Genomic DNA, 15,590 nt, shown 5'->3' with positions numbered 1-15,590 from the left:
ATCATCATGTTGAAGCGATATTTGTACTCCCATGTTTATTGCAACTCTATTTACAATAGCCAAGAGATGGAACCCACCTAAATGTCCATTGATGGATGACTTAATAAGGAAAATGTAGTATATATACACAATGGAATACTACTCTGCCAGAAATTAGAATGAAGTTCTGCCATTCACAGCAACATGGATGAACATAGAGAAAATCAGGTTAACTGAAATATGCCAGGCACAGAAAGAGAAATACTGCATGTCCTTGCTTACAAGTGGGAGGTAAAAACAAACAAATTTAAGAAAAAGAAAGAAAGATACAACAATTACAATAATACACTTTCAAAAGGAGAGAACAGAACTGAGGCTACCAGAAGTGGGAAGAGGGGGTGGTATGGGAGGAATTGGTAAAGGGCCATGAAAAAGATTACATCGCATAATGTTGACTATACTAATTATCCTGATTTGAACATCACATATTGCACACAGATAATAATATTCAATTCTGTACTCCACAGATATGTACAATCAACTATATTACAATAAGTCAATAAATTAAAAAAAAGAAACAATAAGGGAAACTGGATTACTGAAACAAACAAAAAACCCTTTTGCATGGAAAGAGAATTCATAGACAAAATAAAAAGACAAAAGAACAAATTGGATTTACATGATTAAGTAATATATGCCCCTGGATTTAAGTGACAAGGGAGTTATTTAGTGACAAGGAAGTGGGTGGCTGTGATAAGGCCTGTTTTGGGGGCATGTGGGATGTAGAGTCCTGATTAGACTAAATTGAGGATGAGTGGGAAATGAGGAAATGGAGATAGTCAGTTTCCACTGTCCCTCTGAGAAATTAGGTGGAGAAGGGGAAAAGAAAGAGCAGAGCTGGAGTGGGATAGGAGGGACAGGATTGATTGACTGGGACTGACGTGACACAGGTCACACAGGTAGGAGCTTTAATCAAACTGGAGAAAACAATTCCTACCTTTGTGGAGTTTTGAGAAATTGTAAAAAATATCCAGGAAACTACTAAAAAAGAAATCAACATCAGCAGCATTTTTTTCAGCAATATATTTGAGGACATGATGAGTATCCTAGGAGAGATGAAACAAGAGAGAGAATCGTGTGAGTAAATTCTTCTGTAATCATTCAGTTTTATTTTTAACATGTAATTTGCCATGGAGACTTTGTTTCTCCTTTGTGAACCACTCTCTTCTTTCCCTCTCCTAACCAACAACCATACCCCCAACTCCTTTGCCCACGTATTGGCTACTCCTAATCCTAGTTTTAATTAGATGATTGCTCCTTCCTTCCATTACCCAGAAATGGAAGTCAGATACCCCTTACATATTCTCTCACTGTACTCTGCATTTTCTCATTTATAACACTACTTATCACCATTATAATGAGATGCAGAAAAATTAATTCATCAGCATGTCTTTTGGGGGAAGACTTGGGAGAGCTCATGAGACCATGAGAATACACTTACGTTACAAAACATAATCTGTAAAATAGCCTTAAGGAAAGTTGGTCCTGTTAACTGGGCAGGGAGATGGGGTGGGTAGCTTTTGTTTTGCTGAACACCAAGTATGAAATTTGGAAGCAGAAACTCCTTGAGGACTGAATTACTCTGCATAATAAAGAAGGGATGATCCAACAGAGTAGGTACTGCCTGAGGAACAGAAAGGAGAAGGAGATAGGAAGAGGTGGTAAGGGCAGAAGGAGTGAGGGAGAGAAAGGGAGAGAGCAAGAGACACTCCTTCCTATCATGTTAATATGGTTATGGAGAGCAAAGATAAGATTATATGCTTTTAATAATTTATTTTGCGGGGGGAATGCAAAGCTCTTTCTCTCTGTTCCTTACCAAATGCTCAGTAAAGTCTAGATTGTGTGAAAAGCTTTTGGGTGAGTGGACTCATTTTGTGGAATCTGAAAAGGTTCTATGTTTTGAATCTAGTTGGTGCAGAGCAAAAGCAGATGCTTCATAGGCAAAATGGGAGCTGGAGAATATAAGGGTCAGTTTAGAGCTGGTTGACCTTTGGGGAGTCCAAGATAAAATTATTTTAACATGATGCAGTACACAGTTGCAACTCATGTTAAATCACTATAATAACCTATGACTTCCCAATTACTGAAGCATGGTGTGGGAGAACTTGTAGAAATGTTGAGTTCTGGGTCCAGATTGGTGTGGGGACAAAATGAATGAATGCAGGAGAGAGGAAAAAGGGGACAACTCCAATCTGTGTCACAAACTATATTGTAACAGTTCATTTACTTTCTGATTGCCAAAAAACTACCAACTACGAAAGGATTAGAATAATGTCTATCTCAGCAGTATATGCCCAGTGCCTCACAAACAAAATGTTTGTTGAATGAATAATTTATAAATAGAATCCTGGTTTTCAGACCAACTTTAACGTCTGTCCACTGAAATTTCATATTTTTTCAGAATGTACAAATGGCATGTTCAATAAGGCAAAAAATCAGACTCAAAGGGTTACTTCTAGACTGACTGTTATAGGGTGAACAAAACCAATGCCATTTTGTGCCCCACCTGCTGTGTTGACTACTGCATAACCTCAGTGACCAGTTATACCTTAACCTTAGGGCAAGCTGTAAAAGAAACATAGGTTTCAGAGAGTAAATCATTTATTACAGAAGATGATATTACTGGTGCAAGCACTAAAATCACAAGACCCCTGCCTTATGGATCACAAGGCACCTGGTGAATGATGTTATCATCTCATATTTCTTAAGCTGTCTCCTTGAAGTTATTCTTAGTAATGGGGGCTTTTGCTGTATAAACACTGTCTAGCCTGCAGAAAGGTAGAGCTCTCATCAGCTGATGTTTGATTCTTCACTGTGTCCAGATTTCCTGTTTGTAAATCACCCCAATTAATAAACATCTCTGATTACTGAATATACCTGCCCACTTCCTTCTTTGGTTTCCAAGTACCTTCTCAATTTGGAGGGCATTAAACTTTAACCCCCTTCTCACACAGATGGCAAGACAGCCAAGATATTGAGGGGGAAGCAGACATGAGGGGTGAAGGGAATGTGGCTGGGGAAAACCTGGATATTGTGGGGAGAATCCAGGATGGCCAGCCACCTCTATGTAGGGAGAACTGGCCAGGTTTTTCAAATGCTTTGGCTCCCAGTGCATGAGTATGAGGATGCCTTGAAAATGCCTAAGGGCTTGTTGGACATTCTAACCTAAGCAGTCAAGAATTAGAAATGGAAAAGAGAAAGTGAAAAGTCATTGCAGCAGTTGCTTGGTCCCTTTGTGCTTTGAAATTCAGCATAAAGAAGGAGCTGCAGCTGTTGCAGGAATTAGACCAGACTAAAAAGGATTTAGCCCTGAAGTGAGATGTCAGAATGGTTTGCTCCAACAATTTGGATTTGCTTTCAAGAAAGATCCATCAACTGGAGGAACACATAGAAGCCATGGCTTGTGAGATAGCTAAAATGCAGGGAAGGTGCTTATCACTGGCCTGTGTAAGAACCATCATCTCAGAAAAAAATTGGAACTCTAAGCAGTGGGATCTGTGGGATAATGACTCATCAAAGGGCAAGGACATTGTCACAATGGAAGAGGAGATGTGTGAGTTAAAAGGCATGAACTTTGATTCAAACTAAAACCCAGGCTACTAGAGAGTGAGAGGACAATAGGGAAGAAATCCCCACCAGTACTAAGACCACCATGTGGAAATACTCCTTCACTGAGCTGGTAGAGCTAAATAGCAGGTAGAAACCCAAAAGCAGACAGGGAGTAGCTGCATGGCTCCTACAGCCGTGGGACACAGGAGGAGATGGCATAATGCTAAATGGCTCTGAGATGTCAAAGATGGCATCTGTGGCAATACAACCTGTCCTGTGGCAGAAGTTGTATGCCACTGGGGCCAGAGAAAATGAGGCCTCCTGGCAAATCTGATAGAATAGGTCCAGGTGGGCATAAAACTATCTTGGCCAAATGAAGGGGATGTGCCATCTTCCCCATTAGGATGGACCACCATGGAAGAACTGCAGGATGCAGTAATAGAATTAGGAATGAAATATTCCATCTATGCCCTTCATTTTAGGGGGCCAGGTGAAGAACTGTTTACAGAAATAATGAAAGGATGCAATTGGCTCCTGGGGCCTGGTATGGGACTCTAGTATCAGGGCTCACCCCAATGGTAGGCTAACCTATTCAGACAGTAGCATCTGTAATTGCTGATTTAAGTGAGAGAATTCACCATAAGAGAAATAGAAAGGTTGATAAAATCAAGGACACTAAAAAGGGGAATGCCAAAGATTGGGGCCCTACAAAGGTCTCCCATAAACAATTATGGCAGGATCTGGTATTAGCAGGCACCCCAAAAGAGAACACTGACAAGAAGCCACATTCAGTCCTAACCTTCTAGAAAGCTCTCCCAAAGGATAAACAATTCACTCCCTTTAGACCAAATACAGAAAAACCAGCAGTGCAACCTAGTGCCCATCCATTCCAGGAGGACTTTGAGGGGTGGGCGCCCCCATCCCTAGGGATTAGGGGTTGGACCTCTGGTGTATACAGTGGGGGGTGATCAGAGGCCCCATATAGAATTAACCATTTATTGGTCCACACTAGTAAACAGACAGTATTGGCTTTAACTGATCCAGGGGCTGCGTGCACTCTGACTTATGGCAATCTAGCTAAAATCAGAGGTGAGATTTGAGCCATTGATGGATATAAGGGCCAAACAATCAAGATTAAACAGACAAATCTGTACTTACATATTGGGTGGCTGCCTCCCTTCTTTTCCTGGTATATATTTTCTCAATTTCAGAATATATTTTAGGAGTAGACGTGTTCCAAAGCTTGAATCTGACAACCACTACGGGAGAGTTCAGGCTATGTACTTCAGTAGTCAAACCTGTATGGGCAGTGCATGCATGCTGGGACCCAGTAAAATTCCCCAGGCCTCGCTTGGGAATTACCATTAAGCAGTACAAACTGCCTGGAGATCATGATGAGATTACAGCTACCATTTTTTGAATTAGAGAAAGCAGGAATAATAAGCCGGCCCAAAGTTCACTTACCAGCCCTGTGTGGCCAGTTAGAAAGCCCAACGGCACATGGCGCATGACGGTAGATCACTGAGAACTGAACAAGTAACTCTACCCATACATGCTGCCATGCCTCACATACCTTCTTTACTGGAACAGGTATCTGCCTCCCTTAAGACATACCACTGTGTGTGCTGGATTTAGCAAATGCTTTCTTTAATGTTCTTTTAGATAGGTCATCTCAAAACCAGTTTGCTTTCACTTGGGATGGGAGACAATGGACCTTTCAGGTACTGCCCCAAGGCTACTTACATAACCCCACCATCTGTCAAGGCATGGTAGCAAGGGACCTGGAAGAGTGGAAAACAGTGTGTCCCTTAAAGTGTATCACTATACTGGTGATATTATGCTAACCACTGATGATTTGCCGTCTCTCTCCCAGGCTGCAGTATCTTTATAGGCACACCTGAAAAAACCGGGATGGGAAATAAATACTAAAAAGATACAAGGGCTGGGACAGTTGGTAAAATTCCTGGGAGTTATCTGGATGGGTAAAACAAAAGTTATGTCAAAGGCTGTCATTGATAAAATACAGGCTTTCCCTGTTCCTCAAACTGTGAAAGACTTATAAACTCTCATGGGACTATTGGGTTATTGATGCTCTTTTATTCCCCCATTTAGCTCAAATACTGAGACCCCTTTATGCTATGGTAAAAAAAAAAGGGGACTGGGTGGTATTGGGACATCTCTCTATGAGAAGTGTTTGATAAGACTAAGACAGTGGTAAAACAGGTGCAAGGGTTAGGAGTGCTGATGCCAGATGTGAGATGTGAATTGGATGTTGGTTTCTGTTCAGAGGGATTTGGGTGGGGCCTGTTGCAAAGACAAAATGGGAAACATTCCCTTAGGAGTTTGGTCACAGCTGTGGAAGGGTGCAGATATAGCCCTATTGAAAAACTTTTGTCTTTATATCTGGTCTTGTAGAGAACAGAGGGCTTAACAACTGACCTGTCAGTGGAAGTATGTGCCTTCCTGCTGGTATGTAGGTGGATGGACTAAGGACATGTTCTTAAAACCAAAGAGCACATGCACACAGATAAGCACTGCAGAAATGTCATGCATATTTACAGCAAAGAAGTGCAGATAACACCAGCCCATTGTCTCAGGATCTGCATGCTTTACTGGGAACAGTCACGCACGTGGACCCAGATCCCATTTCAAAGATCATGGACATTGCTCCACCTCTCATGCAAGTACAGGAGGGGGTGGGCACTCCTCCCCCTGATACCTGGCACACTTATGGTAGCAGCCAAGGGAATCCACCTACCTGGCATTCCTGTGCCATCTGGTGGGATTCTGATGTTATCTGTTGTGAAGAAGGAACTGGGCAGAGTAGCCAGTGGGCCGGGCTATGAGTGGTGTGGATCATAGTGACCCATGAACTGATGCCACTAAATATAGCCACTGACATCTGGACTGTTGAGAAAGGCTGGATGCCACACTGGGCTGTTTGAAAAGGCTGGATGCCACAATGGCACCATGAAAATTGGACTGTTCTTGGAAACCTGTTATGGCGATCTGAGCTATGGAGAGACATACAGGAAGTATATACACAGCCAACAGCTCAGGTGTCTGGATGACATGTCTCTGCTCACTCCCCAACTACCCTGCCAGGCAACCATGAGGCTGACACACTTGCCAAGGCCTGACGTGCTCTGCCAAAGGATCTGATGACACACTCTGACGTGGCAGATTGGGTGCACTGTAAATCTGGCCATCGAGGACAAAAGGCAATTTGGAAAATAGTAAAAAGGCTTCATTTACCAATCAAATATTCAGATTTGCAAGGCTGTTCACAATGCCAATTGCAGAGACCCCCACTGGGACATATAGTAGGACACATTGGACGATCTACCCACCTAGTCACCAGATGGGAGGTAGATTACACTAAGTATATTTTAACATGCGCAGACACTGCAACTAGATTTGTGCAAGCCCTGCCTGTAAAAGGGTGAATCAGGCTGGCACTACAAAGGGACTCACCAAGTTAAAAAATATATGTGGGACCCCGCACCAAATTGACAGTGACTAAGGACATGATGTGCAAGAGTGGGCTGAGGCTTACAACATACTGTGGACTTTTCATTTGCCTTATAATCCTATGGCTGTAGGTCTCACAGAGAGGATGAATGGCAGATTAAAACCACCCTGAAAACTTTATCACCAGACGGGAACCTAAAGGAATTGTCCCCTCACTTGCCAGAAGCCATCAGACTGATAAATGCTACACCCACCGTGGGACACATGTCTGCTTATGACTGATTGGCTGCGTGTACAACAATCACTAGAGCTTTAAAAATGCAAATACAAGAAGGAGATTTGAGGCCACTCCAGGGGATGAAGGACTTGTTCTGTGATTGTCACATGACCTCCCACCAGGGAAAACTTTAGTAGATCGGAAATTAAAGTGGTATACCCCTCCCAGGTGGCTTGGTATCCTTATCCCATGGGGAGATGACCTACCTCTGGTGTCACACTCAATCCTCCTTTTTATTTAGGGGAAGGCCAATCTTAACCCTTGTGACTTACCCATGTCCTCTAAAATAGGGAACAGAAGTGCTTCTGTTGTTATGAGTGACAGCAGAAGCCCTCACTTATAACATGCTCACACCTGTTGGTAGCATCAAGGGCCAAAATATATGGTATAGCCCACTAGGGAAATTGCCAAAGCTGGGGGTGGTATTGGCACATGGTGATCAAACTGCATCTGTGTTATTGTTAAATGATCTGTCTTATCTAATACCTCTGAAACATTTATCTTGTCACCCATAGTTTCCTTCTCGTTGGACTCTTACCAATGACATCTGGGAATGTCTTCCGCTCCTGGGACGCCACGTATACTGAGACCCACAGCTGGTCTGACTGCTGAGTTTCTGGACTCCTGCCCAGAGAGGAACCTGTACTTTGATCGGACTAGAATGTTTTGTAATTTTTCATATGAGGCTACTGTAAGTGATTCGCTTTCTCATATGAAGCAGGCTGTTAGTCATGTAGACCATCTTTCTTTTGCAGATGCTTTTACTGGACGGCTTACTTCTCTTCCTGGGAAATGGGGAACTGTAGTTTTTGGCATCTTTCTCTGCTTTATAGGTATATTATGCTCCTGTTGTTTCTTGTGCTGGTCCAGGATAAAAATACAAACCATCACCTGATATCTGGCCCTAGGGACGTTATGGAAAATTGGTGGCTAAGACTGTATGGGCCACAAAATGGTGTTGGGGGGTGGAGATGTTAGGGGTGAAGGAAACCAATTCCATTTTTTGCCCCACCTGCCATGTTGACTCCTGTGTAATCTCACTGAGCAGTTAGTTACATCTTAACTTTAGAGCAAGTTATAAAAGCAACATAGGTTTTAGGAATGATCCATTTACTACAGCAGGTGATGTCAGTGGTCTGAGCACTAAATCACAACAGCCTCCACCTCATGGATCACAGCGCACCTGGTCAATGATCTTATTATTTTATTTATGTTAAGATGCTTCCTTGAAGTTATTCTTAGCAACGGGATTTTGCTGTGTAAACATTGTCTAGCCTGCAGAGGGGGGCAACTCTCATCTGCTGACATTTGATTCTTTGCTGCACCCAGCTCTCCTGTCTATAAGTGGCTCCGATCAATAGATATCCCTAATTACTGAGTGGACCTACCACTTCCTTCTTCGGTCTCCAAGTACCTTTTCAATTTGGAGGGAATTATACTTTAACCCCCTCCTTGCGCACTGACTTAGGTTTCCTGACTTTTAAGTGAATTTTGTAATGTGAATTACAATGTATAATGTGTAATGTCCCTGATCTGGTTTATTTTTCCTAATGTAGAAAGTAGTGTGTATAGATAAGTTTCAGAAATATTGAAATAAAAAGCATGATTACCATTGCACCACTTTTAGGAGTCTTAGACTCTCAACCTCCTTTTCATAGATCTTTAAACTTATTCTGATTATTCATTTATTTTTAAAAAAATGCTTACTTACCCAATATGTGTCAGGTATGATGGAATGTACTGGAGATAAAGAGAATAAACAAAATGTATTAAATAAACATCTATGTAGAATTAGAATACTGTAATAGAAATACCAAGTTCTTGTTGGTTTCTGAATAAAACTTATTCTTCCATGATCCTGAGTCTGCCTGCTCTGTGCTGCCTGAAATTCCCGTTCCCTCTTCTCTCATTGTACAAACACCTCCCAGTCCCCACCATCCTTCCTATTCATTTGGAAAATTCCATCGTTTGAGCTTGAATACCAACTGTTCCTTCCTCAATAGTTTTAGTTAATAATTAATTCTTCTGTGATTCCATTGCCTGTTATGCCTACCTTTGTTATAATACATGCTGCACTGTGTTGTATCTCCTTATGTATCTTTTCCATTATTAGACTGATGGACATTCTGGAGGAGATTCCCTCTCCAAGGGGAGAATCTCCTCACCCACCTTGGGTAGCTGATATGTGTACCACAGGATCCCAGTCCTGGCAACCAACCATTTCTGTTGCCTATATCCCTGGTCTAGCATTTCCACCAATGCACTACCAACTTTGGCCAGAGCTGGCTCTTCTAAGAGTGGCAGAGTGCTTCTTTGTAAGAAGGAATTTTACTAATGGCAGGGTCTTAGAAATTTAAATTCATTAATCCCATACTGTAATTATTTTGCATCTGTTTTCTACTTGGAACCCTTAATAAAATCACATTTGTCTAAACCCAAAATAACTACAAGTCAGAATTCTTGGAGCCTTATGGCCAGATAATCTCATTTATTCCCAAATTAATGTCTCACTCAGACTCTACTGCTTTTCTTGAGCTCTGCATATACAAAGGTCACTTGGAAATCCTTTCTGGTAGAGGTGAGCTGGACCCAGCTCATCCCAGCTTATGAGAACCTATTGTGCTCATCTCTTCCCAACTCCTCTTTCAGTGACATCATCTGTGTAGTTTGAAATAGGCCATGATGTAAATTTTCATCATGGAAGTCAGCAAAGGCTGTAAACAGTCCCTCCCCCAGGAGAGCAGGTTCATCAGTACACCCCTGCTCATAGGAATATCAAAAGCAACTTGACCAGTTGGAAAGTTTTCTCCTCCTCAAAATGTCCTCTGCTGCTGCTTCTCGCTCTCTTTATGGATGGTATCACCAGTCAGAAACCTGTACACTATCTTTGTCTCCTTTATGCTCCTATTCAGTTGTCCTCAGGCATGATTGAGTCAATGTGCAGAAATTGCTAGTTGTTTCTTTTATCACTAGTAATTGACAAATGTAACTGAGCAGGTGGCAGCCCAGGCATATTACATTTCCTGGCTGCTGTTGTGTTTGGGTGTGGCCACGTACTGAGTTCTCAGAAATGGGGTGTAAACAGAAGATGTGTGTCGTATCTCCTCCAGGCTCTCTTTTCTCTTCCTACCCACTGCAAGCGAGATCTGGTGGCAGCCTAGCTTTGAACACCGAGGTGATGTTAATATCCTGGGACAGGGGGTTCTTCAAACTTTTTCCTAACATGGGCTTCTTTGTCAAATAATGAATCTCTTCTCCAGATAATGTTTTTAAATGAGTAAATTAAATTATATAGAATTATAACAAAACCCAATTGTACTGAAGTACAATTATTAACATTTTAGATAACCTAATTTGTTATATAGTCATATAGCAATTCTTTGTTAACACACTAAACAACAAAATCCAGCAGCCAACTTTTAGGTTTCTAATAATGTCAAAGCAGTGGTAAGTATGAGTACTACATCAAGATTCTTTAATAACTATATGGTAATATGAAAATATCTGTGATTTCAAATTGTTGGCCAATCGACAGGTATTGCTACTACTACTGTGATTTGTTGTCAGTACTCATAATTATTTAGGATTGCTAAACTTCATTTAGAGGCTAATGAAAATAAAAATGTAATTTCTTCTCATTCAGGTTCACAGAGCTCCTAAATTCTATCCATGAGTCTTTTGGGGGTCCATCAACCCCAGATTAGGAGCACTGGCAGAGGATGGCAGAGCTTCCATGATACCTGGCTTCCTGGATGACCTCAAAGTGCAAATCTACCGGGGCAATTACCTGAGAGAGAAATAAAGCCCCATCTCGCTTTCTTGTTTGGGTCATTGCACTGGGAAGTCTTCCCAGCACTCTTCCCTTCCCCTACCCCAGCAGTTCAACCTGTTTATATCTAACTATTAAGTAGCTCTAATTTGTGGTCCTCTTTCTGTCGTTACCATTGCTGCTTGGTACAGGTATTCTTAGGTGTTGCTTACAAACTGCTTCAGCTTTTTTTTTTTAAAACTTTCTCAAGGCATAATTTACAAACAGTTAGAATACGTGCATTTAAGTGCATAGTTCTGTGTGTCGACGAATGTATACACCAATGTAGACACTGCAATAAACATATAAAATATTACCATTCCCCCCAAAAGTTTCTTTGTGCCATTTCCCAGTCAATTTTGTCCCCTTCCTCACTGCCTCCTGTGCTTCCGGCTCCAAAAAAAATCACAGATCTGGGTTTTGGCACTATGGATTAGATTTGTTTTTTCTAGATCTGTTTGTTTTTCTAGGGTTTCATATAAATGAAATTATATAGAATGTACTCTTTGTGTCTGGCTTCCTTGATTCAGTGTAATGTTTTGAGAATTCATCTATGTTATTGAATTTATCGCTAGTTTGTTCCTTTTCATTGCTAAGTAGTATCTCGTTGTACGGATGTATCATGACATTTTTATCCATTCATTTGGGTTGTTTCAAGATTGGGGCTATCGTAAATAGAGCTGTTATGAATATTCATATACAGTTCTCTACATGGACAAAAATTTTTATTTCTTTTTTGGTAAATGTACAAGAGTGGAATGACTGGGTCAGATGATAAGTAAATGTTTAACTTTTGACAAATCCACAAAAAGCCTGCTGGAATTTATTGCTCTTGAGCTGTAGATAAATTTGGAGAGAATTGCTCCCATAACAACACTGAATCTTCTAATTCGTGAACATAGCTTATATTTCTCAGTTTGAATTTGCAGAGACTTGGTTTTCTGCACTTTAAGGTGGGTCTGGAAAAGCCTGGGCTTTTTAGCAAGCCCCTCTACTGGGACTTGAATTATGAACTCTGTTTCCTCTGCAGTGGGCAACAGATGAAATCCCTGCTCAGTTATTTCAGACTTCTGGCTCTTGTTTTTTTCTAGGCTCCACGGAGTCTCCCCTGTGCACGCACACCTCAGGGGTCAGTCGAGGATTTGAGAATAGTTTATACCCAGATTTCAGGGCTCTTCCCTCTGAGGCTTTCTCCTTCCTGGGATTTTCCTGCTCAATTTCCAGCCACTCCAACTACCTTCAGCTCCATAGTATGACACCTACAGGCCACAAGTCTGCAGTTTGCTACCTGAATTCAAGTTGTCCCGCACTTGGTCTATACACTAAGGTGTCTTGTTAGGTGAAAAGCCCTTAAAGCATGGCTCTCCTTCTTTCAAGGGTCAAATCCCCTCCATTTTCTGCCAGTTTTTGTCTTTTCTCTAGTGCTTTCAAATAATTTTTAAATAATTTAAATAATTCCCAGATTTAAATACTGTTATCTGCAAAATGCTAGTCCTTTGTAAGCCACTCTGCCATTTTTGCACCTAGAACTTCCTTGTCCATTTGTATTTCATTTAGTTGATCTATATATGTAATTTTATCTTACTATTTGGTTTTTATTTGTCTGATCTGTTATTTATTCCTTTTTCTCCCTTTTTGACTCCTTTTGTATTTGTCAACAAATTTTTTATTACTCTATTCCCCCCTCAGTTAGCTTGTCAGTTATTTAAACTACTTTAGCAATTTCTACTCTATTTTAGAAATTTCAATATGCATCTTTGACTTAATGAAGTATAATATAAATTGGCATTTTTACTAATTCCTAGAAAATGAAGGACCCTACAAAACTGTACTCCATTTACACTTAGCTCCCTCACATTTTTTTTTTTTTTTTTTTCTATTATTGTCAGGTGTTTTAATTCTAGAAATATTTAAAACTCCTCAATGTGTTATTACTGTTATTTCATGGAATTCGTATTCATTTAGATTTACATAGTTTCTTCTTAAAAAATTCTTCCTTGCATTTCTGTACTGTCATTTGGGAGCATTTTTCTTCTGCCTGTAGAACTATCTTTAATATTTCTGTAAGTTTAAATCTGCTAGTGGCAAATTCTCAAAGTTATAATTTTTCCCTCTTATTTTGCTTTCATTTTTGAGGGATAGTTTTGCTGAGTATATAATTCTATATTGACAAGTGGTTTTTTTTTTTTTTTTTGGTGGGGGGGCATCAGCACTTTGAATGTGTTACTTCATTTTTCACTTATTTCCCTAATTACTTTTTGCTCCTTTCCTCTTTTCACTCTGGAATCTAGGTCTCTCAAGCCCTCACTACCTTGGTAACTCTCTGATGTTTCGAAGAGATTAAAAATAAAATTATCCAGCTTTTCTAATTGTTCTTAGAAGAAGGTTACAAGCTAGTCTGTTATTTTTGGAATCATCAATTATACACAAAACACATACATACAAATGCATGTGTGTGTGTATATATATGTATATTTATTCTCTATATAACATTTTTATTTTCTAAATAAAAATAGAAATTCATGCACCTTATTTCCACCATACTGTTGTATCAGCACACATTCAGAACAAGGATGATCAGAAGAGGCCGTATTGGTATCTTTTGTCTTGTTCCCATTGTTAATTTCAACATTTCACGATGTTTGATTAAATATGTGATGTTTGATGAATGATATTTGCTTTTCTTTAGTGCTTCCTGTTAGATGAAGGAAATTGTCCTCTAAAACACAATTTGCTAAGTGTTTTTATCATGAATGGTAGTTGAATTATTTTCAGAGGCTTATTCTGATTCATTGAGGTAGTTATATGATTTTTTTTTACTTTTATATTAAATGTGATAAATTATATTAATATATTTTCTAAAGCTAAATCATCCTGCCATCACTGGCTTAAATCCTACGGGTCATAATATATATTCATTTTTATATATAACTCTGTTGCACTGTTGGTAAGAGTACAAATTAATATAATCATTTTTGAAAGTAATGTGGCTGCATTTTGTTTGTTTGTTTGTTTTGTTTTGTTTTAAATTGTGTCTACCTATGTCTTAAGTCCAAGCAATCCAATTTGGGTGTATCACAGAGGACTTCTGAGTCATGTTCATAATTAATCATGTAAAAAAATTTATTTCAGTTGATTGTATATCTGTGTGTATAGCTGTAGGGAATTAGATAGACTTTAATATGTATTACTATGAAATGGTTAAGAAAAATGTACAGGTTGGAAGCCCCTGGAGTCCTGAGGTGGTGGTGTGGGTTGCAGCCCCACCCACTGCCTACCATAACCAGTCCAGAACTGGAGCCAGAAGCCCCCGGGGTCTCCCCCACTTCCCCCTCTTCCCCAACAACATCTTAGAACATACTTATTACAAAAGAAAAAAAGAAAAAGAAAAATGTAGTGTACAAAAGTAGTTGTATAGAATGCAACATGTGGGCTTTTAAAAACAGTGCTAAGTGCAGACTTCATGAATACGACCCCAAAAGCACGGGCAACCAAAGGAAAAATAAACAAATGGGATTATATCAAACTAAAAAGCTTCTGCACAGCAAAAGAAACAATTAACAGAGTTAAAAGACAACCAACAGAGTGGGAGAAAATATTTGCAAAATATACATCTGACAAAGGATTAATATCCAGAATATACAAGGAACTCAAACAACTTTACAAGAAAAAAACAAGCAACCCAATAAAAAAATGGGCAAAAGAGCTAAGTAGGCAATTCTCTAAGGAAGATATACAAATGGCCAACAAACATATGAAAAAATGCTCAACATCACTCAGCATCCGGGAAATGCAAATCAAAACTACACTGAGATACCATCTCACCCCAATGAGGACGGCTAAAATCCAAAAGACTTTGAACGATAAATGCTGGCGAGGTTGCGGAGAAAAAGGAACTCTCATACATTGTTGGTGGGACTGCAAAATGGTGCAGCCTCTATGGAAAATGGTATGGAGATTCCTCAAACAGTTGCAGATAGATCTACCATATGACCCAGCTATCCCACTGCTGGGAATATACCCAGAGCAATGGAAAGCATCAAGTCGAAGGTATACCTGTTCCCCAATGTTCACTGCAGCACTCTTTACAATAGCCAAGAGTTGGAATCAGCCCAAATGTCCATCATCGGATGAGTGGATACGGAAAATGTGGTATATATACACAATGGAATATTACTCAGCTATAAAAACGAATGAAATACTGCCATTTGCAACAACATGGATGGACCTTGAAAGAATAATATTAAGAGAAACGAGTCAGGCAGAGAAAAAGAAATACCACATGTTCTCACTTATTGGTGGGAGCTAAAAAAAAAAAAAAAAAACAAAAGGAAAAAAAAAAAAAAAAAAAAACCCCCCCAAAAAAAAAAAAAAAAAAACCCCGGAGGGGGGGGGGAAGAAGATATAACAACTATACCTTTTTGAAGTTGTTACAACAAGCAAACG

At 39.9% G+C, this 15,590-nt stretch overlaps 1 protein-coding gene across 2 annotated transcripts in view; it reads right to left on the bottom strand.

The window, feature by feature from the left end:
* The window catches only part of NXPE1 (neurexophilin and PC-esterase domain family, member 1), a 34,171-nt gene that overhangs the window by 17,141 nt on the left and 1,440 nt on the right, over nt 1-15,590 (bottom strand). The window contains exon 2 of one of the 2 annotated variants that reach the window (XM_008577821.1): nt 9,048-9,076. Coding sequence is in view for 1 of the 2 variants with exons in the window: in XM_008577820.1 (XP_008576042.1) it covers nt 977-1,075 (99 nt within the window). In the remaining variant the exon portion in view is untranslated. Of the gene's footprint in view, nt 1-976; nt 1,076-9,047; nt 9,077-15,590 lie in introns of those variants that run through there. The other variant, XM_008577820.1, reaches the window with a different exon arrangement.

Source organism: Galeopterus variegatus, unplaced genomic scaffold, assembly GCF_000696425.1.
Source record: "Galeopterus variegatus unplaced genomic scaffold, G_variegatus-3.0.2 Scaffold1584, whole genome shotgun sequence".
In the NCBI taxonomy this organism is placed as follows: domain Eukaryota; kingdom Metazoa; phylum Chordata; class Mammalia; order Dermoptera; family Cynocephalidae; genus Galeopterus; species Galeopterus variegatus.
The sequence above is the reverse complement of the archived record's forward strand: the minus strand, read 5'-3'. Positions and strand labels throughout refer to the sequence as shown.